Genomic DNA, 14,954 nt, shown 5'->3' with positions numbered 1-14,954 from the left:
AAAGGTTTTAAACTAAAATAGAAGAGATTTAGATTACATGTTAGGAATAAATTCTTTACTCAGAGGACAGTGAGGCACCAGAACAGGTTGCTCAGAGAAGCTGTGGATGTCCCATCCCTGAAAGAACTCAAGATCAGGTTGGATGGGGCCTGTTGATGCTGCTTGCACACAGGCACATAGAAAAGTAAGTAGCATCATATTAAACTTGACAAATGATAATTCATAACCTAACTCATTCCGGGAGAGCAATCTTCCCCTAGATGTTATAAAAAAGGATGACAAAGAAGGGCAAGATTCTTCTGCCATTCATCTACAGTGACAATGGGTATCAGAGACACATGGCAATACCCTTATTTTTAGGGGACATCTTCACTCTCCTTCCTTTCTCAAGCTTGTGCCTAACAACTGCCAGAATGCAAAGTAAACACAACGAAACTACACAGATATTTCCACTCCTACTAGTAATTTTGAGAATCCTGATGGTAAAGTTGAGTAAGTGCAAGGGCATGTCCTTTGCCAGGACCACCAGGAGCCTGCCTACCAAACTCATTTGAATGCAGACACAAAAAACTTCAGGCAGGTCTGTATAACCTTCCTTAGTTCATAGCTCTTAATCTACCATTAGCCTACAGCAGGAGGTGATTACTACTTCCCTGTAAAATGTAAGCAAAACCAGAAATCTTTCTAAACTGCTGTCTGTAAAAGGTATTGCTTTGCACCATGAAGTATTTGCAACAGATCAAAGGCAAATAGGAAAGCCAGTGATGCCTTAAGCAAGAAAACTTTGAGCAAAGCAACTGTAATACCAGGTGATGGATCACATCAACCTCATTGCAAGCTAAGCCAACACCATTTGCCTACTTCTTACACCAATCACAAAAATAACAGCTTTTATACATAGTCATACAAAACTTTCCTGTAGGCTAGAACAATGGACAACAATATGCCATTTCAGACAATTATAGAAATTAGACTTTCCTTCCATATTTGGCTGAGGGAAGGGCTGCATTAAGAAAAACAGCAACAACTGCTCAAGTGCTGGAAGATAAAGAGCAGCTATACAAAACAATGAAGGGAAAAAAGAGACTTCATGCATGCACGAGTGAAGATTTTTTTTATTCGTACCTCATCACTTTCATCTACTTCAATACCACCATCTTTGTCATCATCCATTTGTTTATGGATCATGCGGAGAGCTTCTAGGCTGAATCGGTCCTCCTCAGTAAAGCATGGTGGGCTGAGTGAACTGCAGGGATCTAAAGTGGGGAAAAAAAAACAAAAACAAACCATTAGTTAGAGTCACTCCAGAATATAATTTTCCCAAGCAGAAGAAAGGGCTTAATTTCTGTATTGTGTACCTGTACTTCATTGCACATAATCACCAGGTAACAGACATCAAATTTAACTGTAAAATAATAATTATTACCAAAAAAAGCGAAAGGGGGGTGTGTGTAAATCAACTCTTTTTTTTATCCAGGAAGGAATCCCCAAAAATAAGCTGGAATAGTTTTGACACTTTGGTTTCTCCACCCCAGTAACTTACTATTTCCACTTTTTCTTCTATCATCCACCCTCAGTAACATGTCACTACAATAGCAAATAAAGTCGCTGCACTTCCCAACCTCCCTTCTGAACCTCTGGGCTACACAGAGAGCGGTGGTGGAGAAGGAAAAGAACTGTCATGTCATACAATCACAGCTTTATAAACAGATAAGAAAGGGATGGTAATCACATTGCAGATAGAAATCTAAGTCAGTAGTATTACTACTGAACACAAAATATTCAAAGAGGACTGCAAGAGAAGAAAGTGCACTGCAAAAAAATTTCAGCTGATCTATTTATATGACTATGCAATACATGATATATCGCACATGTACCCTCTGATTACAAACGGCAGTCGCTGTGGAGCACATTTCCAAGTCAAAAATAGTATGTTTTCATTTGCATTCATTACTGAAGGCTCATGATTCGTGCATAGCTTATGGCTCGGCTTGCACCACATCAGCCTGTTAAGTCTCTGTTCTTTCCCTTCTACAAGGCACATGCCAAATGCTCCAAAAATCTGCAATGCATGATGATCAACCATCATTACACTGGTCTTTCACAGACCTTGGCATTAACTAATAGCCACTATGTCATTAATTCTGATGTATCCAACACCATCAAAGAACAGAATGTGGAGAAGGATACAGAAATTATTTTTTGAAAGTTCAGCTTTAATAACATAGTGAATTCCCACCATGATAGCCATTATAAAAATGCAGTGACTAGTCCCATAAACTGGTGCACTACACTTTAATCAAAGCAAATACAAATTGAGGCAACATATGAGTAATTTTTGCTTCTTGTAGTCTATCAGACACTTAAGCTTTCATATTGCTACAGAATTTATTAAAAGGCACATTTATATAAGTAATGTAAAGGAAGCACAGAAATAGAGAGAATGAAGAGTTTGCACAGAAAAACTAATTTATTGTTTTACTATTTCATACTAGTTGGATTATCATGATTCTGCTTTTCTATTATGAATTCTAAAATAATCAAAAATCAAAAATAATGGAATGCATAAGGCTACAAAGTAGAAGAATGAAGATAACAACCACAACATAGTTGGAATCTCAGATGCATAATTACCATAACTGATTCCCAAGGCTAGATGCAAGTCAACGCATTCTTAATTATGGTCAAGTTTTATTATATAGAAATCAACAGAAATCTGTCTTCTATGTCCATGAACAAAAAGAACAACCAAAACCAAAACAAACAAAAACAAACAAACAAAAAAAATCAACGTTAAAAAAACTCAAACACCTCACTGACACTGTCCCAGAAGAGAGATGCTGCTTTTAGAAATAATTCATGTAATTCAGAAAGACAAACTTCTAAATCTCTTCTTTACTAAATTACTAGGTATTAAATATTACTAAATAATTCATTACTAAATATTAAACCAGGCCAATCGCAAACTATAATTTTCAACTTTGGAATGCAACTAATATTTTATTAAGAAAAACCAAGTAATTTTTTTTTATACTTTTAAAAAAATATCTATTTTATTTTTTCATCTTTGTTTTATCACAAAAGGTTTAATTTCACAATACTCAGCCTTTAAATTTTTGCCCTGCAATTAAAACATTAATATGGCCAGGGGCATTAAAGGACTCAGCCCTGAAATAAAGGACTATATAGAATTGCTGTAGAAAGGCTTCCCTTGCAACTGTAATGAATCACCTCTGCTAGTAATTAAATTCCAGTGGCCATGAAAAAGGGATATGAATTTACTTAAAATGCAACCATAAATTAGAAGAACCATCTTTGTATTACATGTTTAGATCTATACTGTATTTTAAGTTAGAAGAAAGCATAAGCATCAAAAACTGATAAAGAGGTCCCCCAAACACACCCAACTTGCTTAATTTGTACTTAGTTCTGTTCTTACATAGAAGAAAACGTCAGATAGTGTTCACAATTTGCAAGCACCCACTCAAATGTTCTTCCATTTTGTTCAGCTGAAAGCCCAGCTTTTCAAATCAAAAGGTTTTCTCTAAGTACAATTTCACACAGTTGAGCCTGATCAGTTCCTTAATCAGAGTACTTATCTTAAATATGCCTTTTTAGGATATTTAAGCATGAAGGCACTTTAAGGAGCTATGGTTCTTCTTGAGAGAAGTAAACAGGCTGCTAGTGCTTCAAATGTCCCACGAGCTGGCTCCAAGAACACTTGATCTCTCTCTTAAGAAACGATAGAGTGCCAATTGCTCATTTTAAGACTGAGAAACAGAGTAGGACCACATGTTAACTGTAATAAAAATTAACCCACTCTAAACAGAATCCAGATTTACTTTGAAGCTACTTACTATTATGAAGCTGGTAAAATTAAACATTCCCAGACTGACAACACGGGTCATCATCCCCTTCTTCAGAGAACAATCTCAAAACAAAAACAAATTAGAAAGCCACTCCAATCTAAAGAACAAGTGAAAAGCATTTCACAAGCACACCTATGGAGCCTTATCAGAAACTGAATCATCTGCAGCTCTGCAGAATATTCTATCATGCACTATTTTGCCTCAATTGCATGGTAAAAACGATTCAAATTAATACTAGATGAAGTATGGTTAGTTAACTGGCTATTTGGGAAGTTTCCAAGATAAAAGCCAAGAGGAAAAGTCTTAAGATACAGCAAACACCATAGATATAGCCCTGAGGCCCCAGAAGAAGTCATAAGACTAGTTGATAATTTATTTTTCACTTTGAATCCACCCTATTGAAGGTGTTCTGGGATTCCAAACCTTCTACTGTACTTTAAGGACAAACCTAATTTCACATCTGGACCAATTTCTCTGCCCTAGTCTGGTGTGTTGTCATAAATACACTTAGTCCAAAATGATCATCACAGGAAAAAGCAGAGATGATAAATTCGCCCATGGAATGAACAGATAGCTTGGAATTTGAGCCTTCCTTTAACAAAAAGCACAGAAGAATTAGCAAAAGCAAACAAAAGAGAGAAGGTGGACAAGAGGCATAAAAGCACAGCATATGTCACTCCAGGCACCAGTTATTTTACAGCCTAGTTTTTCATGTTGGTCAGAAGTGACAAAGTTTCAGAACTACTGGTCATAATAAGGAGGTAATTTCTTACTAAAAACTAAATGCCAAACTCATGGCTCAACAAACCTGGCATAGGATTTTGAAACAAACCCCTCTCCTGCCTTGAGGCAGAAACTGCCTCTCAGCTCTAAGGCAAGGGCAGAAAGTCTTCACCAGTCCACAGGAGTCTCTCACAAGAGACAGTCTGATAATGAACAAAGCACAGTTAACCAACCCAAGATACAGGAAACTTTGTATTTACAGGCCAGGGGAAAATACAACAGAAGTTAAACTTAGAAAGTGACACTGTCAACACAAGACATTAAGGAAAATTAATTACACTGATATCTTGATATCTTCAAGAGCTCATGTTAGTAAAGCCCTTGAAATTTATTTAGGGATACATCATTAGAAATGGTTCCAAATCAAAAGGGTATATGCACTGCATAGTCTTTCATCTATCCTGCACTTACTGCTGTGAGTGTAACAGACTTCAGAATGAAAAGGACTGACAGATCAACAAACGGCAGTTCTTTCTCACACACTTCCTTTGCATGTGGACCCTGGATCACAAAAGCTATGCCTATGCCAAAGCCTGTGACAGTGACCCCAACCAGGTGTTTGCAGTTCCAATCTGTCCCCAACGTGCCTGAGCCTTTGAGTGTTTTCAATGCCTGAAGGAGCCTTTTTAAGAACGAATGGACAAACAAAACCTTCGTGATTTTTCAGGGCTACCTGGAATCAGGTACAAACCATCAAATTTAAGATTTAAATGCCTTTAAATTTTCCCATTAGTTCACTCAGAGCAACTTAGCAGTTGGAAGTTTGGAGACCGACTACTACGTATCTCTTTTGTTCTGTGAGCGTTCACCAAGAAGGAAGAGCACTGTTTTTACGATAACATATGGCCGTCCTATGGAAACACGCAGTGTTTCCATGACTGCCTTTTACTGATGAATTCAGCACTGTTGTGCTAGGTTTATGATTCCTCATTCCTAAAAAGCCATCTGGAATAAAGGGAAGCCTCACAGAAAAGGCAAGCACTATACAGTGTCAGTTTCCTAAGTAAGTACTCTCAGCTTAAAATAACCATGTTCCAGCATGCCATGATGACAGAAGGGGATTTCTTTGCATTTTCCAGAGACAAAGAAGGTATCCACAATACCCCCAACCCCCTACCAAATGTATCTTCCCCTAACTAGGATTTCTATTTCCTTATATTTCTGTTGTGTTCTAGTTTTACATGTACTTCAATACATTACAGTTTCATCACCAATTCAAAATATGACTCCTTTCAATGCACAAAACCTGTAAAAGAACAAAAATTTTTGAAGACCTGAGTACAAATCTAAGTGTCAAATACAAGAGGGATTAATGAAATTACTGAAAAAAGCAAGTGTTTTCAAGAATTTTACCTGACATTCAAACAGCTATTCACAGTAAAGGCAATAAACATGTTTTTATCTTGAACCCTTACATAAGTTGTCAATAAAAATCTTCAAATGCTTGAGACACAGCCTCACAGTGAGCTTCGTTTAATCTTTCAATTAGAAGCTCCCAAAGCAAATCACTCCTACTCTTAATAATTAAACTCCTCCATATGGCAAGTAGGCTGAGCAGGATCTAACAGTTAACTTGACAAAGTAATTTGTGGCATTATTTTTCACTCCAATCATTTCAATAAAAGTTCATCACTGCAACGCATCTTTCCACTAAAAACAGTTTAAAAAAACAGACAAAATTTTGACAAAAAGCATAGAGTACCTTCTCTTCTAATCACAACACTGATGTTACTTAACTGAGCTTCCTGAAGAGGAAAATGCAATAACCCTAATGACAGCAGGGCAAGGGGAAGGGGTGCAACAGGAAAGGAGATTCAGAGCAATGTTGTCTCCAAAAAATTTGAAAGCGTTAAGTTTCACATTAGGTTTTTCTGCTGCTCTGTATTAGAAATTGAACTAACTTCTGAAACTGTTTGTAAACTCGCTCAATAACAGCAGATTAGACTCCTAAATTAAACTCCTGACTGCAAAGTCTGGTATATGGAGCACTTATTTCTGAATACAGATGTAATACTTAGTAGCTGGTAATGCTGCAGTTTAACAACAAATATATATATACATACCACCAAAAAAATCCCACCTATTTACAGTCAGGCCCCCTGAAAGCTACCATGATTCTTTTAAAATCCACTTAACATTCTTCATTTTAAAAAAACGACATGTCAAACAACTCTAAAATAAATCATTACAACTTCACTACGTATACAGCTGATCTTTGCATGAGGGAGCCAAACCTGGTTTTGTCACTACTGAAAAGTGTCCATTTATTCTGCTACTTCAGTATCTTTTAATATATACAGATCAATTATATTCCTCCTTTCCCCCACATGGAAACTTGATGAGGCAAGCAAGGCTTTGATTTTTTCTAAAATCACCACTAGCTCATCTCTGCTTTCTCCACACCCACAAAAAATCTGTCTAATTCTGAACTTCAACTTCATTTTCTATACACGGGGGGGGGGGGGAGTAGGAAATCAGTGAGATCGGTTTATTTAAAGCAGAAATTCAGTCAAATAATGTCATTAGCAAAACCAAGTGTTAGGACAGGTTTAAAGTTTTTCTAATCTTTCCTAAATAAAAAGCCTCAAAACAAACTGCAGAACAGCAGACACTTAACTTTCTGATCACCTGTTAAGACATTCAAAACATCTTAAGCTATCTTAGATAACTATTTAAGAACTTTGTAGCCAGAAAAACATTTACTCAAAGGAAAAGAGACAACAGGAATTCTCCAGAGAATTATATTTGATGGTAAATCTAATTTTCCTTTAATTTAACCACATTAAAAGCAACTATTCCAAATCAGCAATGCTTGTTTTAAAAGGAAATTGCAAAAAGGGTTTTGAATATGTTAATCATGCCAAGGATTATTCTGACAAGACAAAAATATCTGTATAAACACTTCATTTAGACTGATAAAAAATTAATTATAAAATTACAACACTGTTCTGACTATATAAAAATCGAGAAGATGGATTCATGGCTTTTCCATCTCCTTCCCACACCCTCCCTGAGCAATGACACAGTTTGAAGGGAAGAGGAAGTTGGACAATTATTGTATACAATGGTCAAAGTAGACTGATTTAGAAAAGGAACTCCTGCCAACCCTAACAAAGCAGGATGAGAGGAAACTGGGAGACGCATCTTACACAAGCCCTCTAAAATTCTGTTTTTTCCTCCTTCCAACCTTACCTGTACTTCTATGATACTTACTATACAAAGCTGCAAACATATATGAATATTCAGTGCAAAAAAAAAGTTCCGGATGTCTCATTCTTATTCTCAGCAATAGTAAGGTCTTTTTCACTTTACTTGTATTTATTAGTACAAGACCAAGAGGGGAAGTATTTAAAGTAGTTTAAATCTAAGTTTTCATGATTTGGTAGTGAAAACTACATTATGCATCATTAAAAATGTATGGTGTATTCTTTGCACATTAGAGCAATTATCAACAGCTAAAGTTATAATAGCTCCAAGAAAAAAAAATTTACAGGGGTTCGAATATGACCTAAATTCTTAACTTCACCTGGAATAAACACACATCCTTAACTCAGACAAAATTAAAAAGGACAGTCAAGTATCTCTGCCTTATATTCCAGACGTGTTCAGAAGTTACAGCTATTTGAGAAATACAATTGTGAATTTTGAGTTCATTTGTCAGTAGAACATTCATTAAGCTGATGAAGTAAGTTACAGACGTATATTCATATATATTCAGTAACAATGCATAATATGCATCTAAGCACATATAACAACACATATCTAAGTTTTTATATATTTTAGGTCTGACTGGTTCTTTACTGCTGTTCTAACTATTTCCTCCCTTTTCTAACATCAGGAAGCTGAAAAAGATGCAGTATATCCCTGATGGTATACTTTAATCTGCCCGAGAGCTTTTCAGTTCTTAAGAAAGAACAGCAGCGTAGCATTCAAGCCACTTTCTTAATTTGGCCAGGAAATCGGAGGACTGACATACAGGTGATCTCCAAATGACTGATAATATGTTCATGTGATTTCCAAAGCAAACTTGCTAGTAATCATTTTCTAACTAAAACCTCATTTTCTTGCTTAGAATTTCATCCTTGTTAACACATTAATCTGGAAGCTGGATCTTCAGCCTCCTGGTGAAAGCCTATAGTCAATATTCAATGTACTAATTTCTATTCAGATATGGCTCAAGAGCTAAAAAGAGCACGAGGCACTAAATTCCTTTTTGGAAGACAGTGACATGCAGAATACAGCAACCATGATAGTATGGCTTATGATTTAAAAATTTACAATTTTTTTATTCATACTGAAAAGGTAGTTCACAACTTTTAAGACTGAAAAAGAGGAAGGGGAGAAGCACTGGAAAAGGATTTTATCATGTTATAAATTTTTGTAAAAAGTGTAGTAAAAGGCATAAAAAGTTTTACAGATGTAGTTTTAAGATTTAAAAGCCATCTTACACTTTCAGACAAATAAACTGAAATTTGCTAAAATTAGGAGTGTAATAAAGTCAAATTAATTATTTTCATATGAAATGTTTTATATATATAACTTTAAAGTTTTAATCACGTCATTGTTTCCTCTGATATATTTGTTTTCACATGTGATTCATAATCATATCCTATATCCATGAATCAGGCATGTAAGCATGACATTGCTGGCATTACTGAATTGCTTCACTCTTCTACACCATCTGATCTAGTACGCATATTATTAACTGTTCCAACCAAGGAATCAAATTTAATCCTCTGTGAGCACCATCTGTAGCATCATCAGTTCCCTCAAAGTTCCTGTAACATGTTGTCAGGATGTATTTATACTTTAAGAGATCATATCAGAATTATACAACTGAAACCTATATTAAAAAGATGTAACATAATACTAACAATAAAGGAAGATTGAAATAAAGCATCAGGACCCTCTTTTTTAAGACACAGTCTGTTAGGATTCTAGCATTTGAGTATTAAAGTGCCAGCCTATGTTTATACTTTCAGAAATACAGAGGCACTGAGTGCATAGATTCATTTTATTTAATCAATAACAGCATAATGAAACACTTCCTTTTAGCACCATTCAATGTATCAGTAATTGTCAGTATGTATAAATATCAGTTTCTTTAAATAGTCCTATTAGCTTATGCAAAAATTTAGTGGTACAGACTGCTGGCTAGTTAAGGACTAACCTACTTCCAGAAGCTTACGTGAACTGCTCTGCTGTTAGCACTCCAACTCCAGATTGCATAACTGGCAGTTTTGCTCCTACTAATATGCTGCTAAATATTTTTCTCATGATGAATTTCACCAAGTGATAAAACAGGCTGACAAATCTACTTATGGTGTCTCAGTTCACCTTGGCTTATTTGATGCAAATTAGATTTAAAGAGCCTTTTAAAAAAAACCAATTTTTTAAGGAAGTAAAAAAAAATTTAAGAATTAGATACTCACACATCTCTGGAGAAAATATCATTATGCTCAGGCTCAAACTTAGCACAAATAGTAAGATTTACAACTATCAGAACGTTAGAAAAAGCCATAGTTGCACATATCTCAGATACATCTTGGTTGATACCGTTCCAACAAATGTATTTCTGGGCCCATAAAAACAGTAGGAAATGCTGTAGTTTTCCAACACGTGTTTTGTAGCTGTTAAAGTGGTGAATAAAACAGAAGGCAATTCTTACAGAATGAGCACACACTCAGCACATACTCTGTGCATAAAGTCATGCACTGGAATCACTCAGAGTAGAAAAAGAGAAACTCAATTCAATTAAATAAGAACTCCAAAACCTAGAATAAGTCCTATCATGTTAGAGATTTAGCTCAGAGGGATTGTTTTTAAAAAAAGTTCATACAAGTTCACACATGGCTCTTCCCATCAAAATGAGTTAGATACAATTCGGATACAAGTTTAAAGTACAGTATTGCCCCTCTACATAAACCTCAAATCGTTGCATAGAGAAGGAAACAGTAAGGTCCCCAAAAACTCTGCATTTGCTTGAACAACACACATTGCCAAATACTACTTGCACAGCTTCAAACACCATCAGTGCTCCCCAACAGCACAAGCATAGTCAGGATGCAAGGAAAAGCCAAGGAATAATTTCACATATGCTCTAAGGCAGAATAAGCCAAAGACTAATGCTAAAAGGATTCCTAATTGTTCATGCCCCCACCATCCCACCATTCATTCCTGTCCCTGTACTATCTCCTTTCTTGTACCAATACAAGCACATTTGTGCAATCATGATGCAAGAAGAACCAGGAAACTGATTCTGTCTGAATGTTTTCTCTATGCGCCTGCACAAGCACTTGTGACAGCAGGTGAGGAGGAGGAAATCCATGCAGAAGCAGAGAGAAATGCACTTTACAGCCAGTTCTGCTGCTAAACCCTGGTCCTGACGTGCCCCATGTTACAAGTGAATCTAACCAGCAACATGTTAACTGACCAATAAACTGAAAAAATTGAATTAATGTAGTGGAACAACATCTACACTACTTGAGCGAAAAACTCCACCTCATTTTTTAGATCCTGGGTTTTGCTACTAGGAGGCATAGGACAAGGTTGTCTCCGAGACAACTTGTTGCAACTAACTATCAAGTGTTTTTCCATGTTTTTTTCAAGGATCTTGTGGCCTTATAAAACCTAAAACAGACTTGTGCAACGCTATAGGAGATGAAGTAATAGCAAACACAAATAAAACTCCACAACATTTGACAAAACAACTTCTACCACTACTGCCAGCAAAATCAGAATTTGTCCTTTCTCCAAGGCTCTCCCCGAGAGCCCGGGGAAAGTTCCAGGCAAAGCCGGCTTTGGTGGTAGTCAGTCCCACATTGTAAACAGTAGGTCTTGAGAGACACCACATCTCTACAAACACACACCAGCAAGCTCAAGGTGTCTGCTAAGTGCATGTCTGCCCCAAATACTGCTGTAATTTATGTTGTGCCTTCATTCAAGATTCATTTTCCAAAACCTTGGCGCCAGAGCATGCATTAAGAATTAAATACACAGGACTGTAAAAAAAGCAGCATAGCAGAATCCATCCCAAGGCTAACAAACTATGACACTTGGCTACACAAAGCCAAATGAGTTTGTGTTTGGGTTTTTTTTTGCTTTCTTCGGAGCCTTTTTTAAATTTTTATTACTGGCAGCACGAGATGACAGCTTTCTCAAGATAAGAAACAGCCAGAAATATACTTAGGGAAAGCTTAAAGGGAAGAACAAGAAAGTATAGAGATCTTTTACAATTTAAGACTGTGATAACTGAGGTTACAACCAACTGCAAAAGAATATCGGTATAAGATATCTTTAAAGGTAGCCATTAACACTAAGTGATATATAATCTACTCTTAAGTCTTGTGTCTTATGCTCCTGACATATACTGGGAAAAGTCAAGATGAAATGAAGGGTAGTATGCTTTTTCCAGATGATGACTACTTTTACTTCCTAGAGTCATTACAAATACTTTATGACATATATGCATATAATTTATTTAAACATAAAATTTCAGTCTATATTTTAGACTCTCACATAAGAGTTTAAACACTAATATTGATTTGTATCTATCTTATTTGAAAATAATAAACCATGAAAATTTATATCCTAATTTTTTTTTTAAACTCTGCTGGACACATACTGTGAACAGAGCTGAGCTGTGTGTCTCATGCACAGCATTACCAATGCCTCTGTTGCTATTTGCTCTCCGTAACAGACAGCAGTAGGAAAACAGGCACAGAGTCAAACTGCAAGAGACAAGTGTTTCCACTACATTACCTCCTTTTAATATATCAAATATTAACACATATAGGCAGTCCATCATTTTCAATATCAAAAACCAAGTGACCTCATAAAGTAAAAAAAGCCATTTGCCTGTCATTAAACATAAACAAAAACAAACCAGAACCATGAAAGATTAATTCTACTTCAATACGTTCAATTAGATTCCATTTTCGAAAACCCAGGAAGTTAATTTCACACAACACTTTCTGCTTCCCACTGAAACACATTACAAATAGACCAGACAGAAAAAACACCTTTACTAAACCCGTAGGGTTTAGTGTTGGGGTTTCTGTCTAGTTTTGTTAGGTGTCCTGTTGCTGGTTTATGGTTTTCATAGACAATGAAGTGCATCTGAAGTTCTTCATTCCCATCTCAGAGAGGCATGTTTTGTAATACTATTCTGCTTTGTAATTTCACTTTGGTTTAATCAAATACAAGGACATATATACTCCAGGTTTTATCTCCAAGGCCTACTCTCATGCCCTAAATGCAATACCTGACAAAGCTGACATTCAAAAATCAAGTATTCAATGTCAGTCGTATCTATCAACCAGCACAAATGTTTTAATATTTTCTATACTAACACAGTGATTTGTTATAAAACTTTACTTTAAATCTTTTTTTGTCTGTAACAATTTTAAAGCAATTTTTATACCAAGTCATCAGCTGGGGGCAGGGGGACAGTGTTTTTCTATTCTGTATTTCTGAGGAATGCCAAGCATCACAGACCTACAGTGGATACCAGAAAACGGGTAGCATATTTATGCCTTACTCTCCAAAACAAAATGCTATGTTCTCTATTTGTTCTATTAAAACACAAAGGAAATAGTTTCCCTCTTTCATTAAATGTCATTAGTTTACTAATATTTAAATTAACATCTATAAGGTATCGCTTGTAAAAGTTTCCAGTTACCATGAAAAGAGAGAAACATAAAAAAACCCTCTTCTGACATTTAAAACATTTGCTGAAGTTCTCTTCATGCAAGTGAAGTTTTACTACCTATGCTAAAACAAAGACAGGTAACGCTGCCTCTAAAATATTTTTAAACTTACTCAGTTAACATTATCAAAACAAAAAGAATTAAAATTTTTCAAACTAGGAGGATATGTTCAGGGAAAATTTCCCTCCTACTCAGAAATTCTCTCTGGAAAAACGTGCTGGAGACAGATCAAAGAACAGCAATATGTGTATATGCGACAAAGATGGGGCTATGACAAGAAGAGAACAGAACCCAACTTTGAAAACCATGATTTTCATAGTTTACTTCAAAGTGGTAGCATCACAAATCGAAAGCTTAGTATGCTCACCATATTGTAAGCAGACAACAATCTCACAGAATTATCTTCTCACTCCCCTTACCTATGATAACATTACACACAGCCTATACCAGACAGACAATGCTACTGACCCACTTCCCTACTAGCTTCACAATTATCAGTTAAATTCTCAGTTTGTCCTTCCTTTCTAGTTTAAAATTTAAATTTGGTATTCTTAAGATGTTGAAAGGAGGAAGTGTCATAGCATTAAAGGAAAAGTCTTCCATCCAGGCATATCAGAAATTCAATCTGAAACCTTTCTTCTAAACAAGTCTACAGATTTACTTCTCTCAGCTTTCAGGACCTGGCCAGATGACATCATCTCACATTGGTGACATTCTTGCTCAAAGCACAAGTTTGACATTCAGTGGTCCCTCTTCAATCAGCATCTCCATCACCTCTTCTGAAAGGCCGATTCTACAGTAACAACTGTGGGTCATCGTCACTTCTGCTCTCTTCCCCCCAAACTGGGGGCTCCAATTCACAAATACAAATAAACATGTAATTGCAGCAGCCAACCTTATTTACAAAATCTTAATTGTATCCTCACCCTATGTTCCTAGGATGCTCCTAGGAAGCACTCTTACCCAGCATATCTACATCCCAAAGTATGAAGTAAATACCTAATAATAACAAGCAGAAGAAAGAACAAGGCAATTCTGAAGAAGCCCTTGGAAAATCCTACTTAAATCTCAAATCTGTGCACAGGTTTTACTTCCTTTCAACATGTATATGTACTCCTCATGTCAATAGTAACTATTCATGCATACGAATCAACTTCTCCTAAGCAATGCCTTGTAAAATCTGTATGTTTTTACCATCACGTCAGCTATAAACAGTACATTGTATATAAGGAAGAGAGATGACTTTCAGCTGAACTTAAGGCATGCTAAGGAGAACAGGGTGTCAAGAATTGTTATGCCCATAGAAGCCCAGAGTTTGAAAATCTATCTCAACAAGAACAGGCACATTCGTTTCAAGAATGAGGAGTTTTTTTAAAGCTACACTATGTTGTATAAAATTGCTTTGTATCTTGTAGTTCCATAAGAAATACTTTTTACACAGAGACATTTTATACACACAATCTTATAAAGGCAAAAAAGCTAGAAATCTACTTTACATGGCCATGTCTAGCCACAAATGAATGACAACCCACACTTTTAAGTGAGATCAACTGCAAAAGTCTACATTTGTGCCATGGCTAGAGCAAAGAAACAT

The 14,954-nt window shown here is 36.0% G+C and overlaps 1 protein-coding gene across 5 annotated transcripts in view; it reads right to left on the bottom strand.

Annotated features, from left to right (window-relative positions):
- The window catches only part of STIM2 (stromal interaction molecule 2), a 66,826-nt gene that overhangs the window by 29,114 nt on the left and 22,758 nt on the right, over window positions 1–14,954 (bottom strand). For all 5 annotated transcript variants that reach the window (XM_039381437.1, XM_027712345.2, XM_039381436.1 and 2 more), the window contains exon 2: window positions 1,126–1,256. In XM_039381437.1, the coding sequence (XP_039237371.1) occupies window positions 1,126–1,256 (131 nt within the window). The remainder of the gene's footprint in view (window positions 1–1,125; window positions 1,257–14,954) is intronic.

Source organism: Pipra filicauda, unplaced genomic scaffold, assembly GCF_003945595.2.
Source record: "Pipra filicauda isolate LSUMZ 115617 unplaced genomic scaffold, ASM394559v2 scaffold223_size1779592_pilon, whole genome shotgun sequence".
NCBI classification, from domain to species: Eukaryota; Metazoa; Chordata; class Aves; order Passeriformes; family Pipridae; genus Pipra; species Pipra filicauda.
This window is presented reverse-complemented; position numbering and strand designations above follow the sequence as displayed.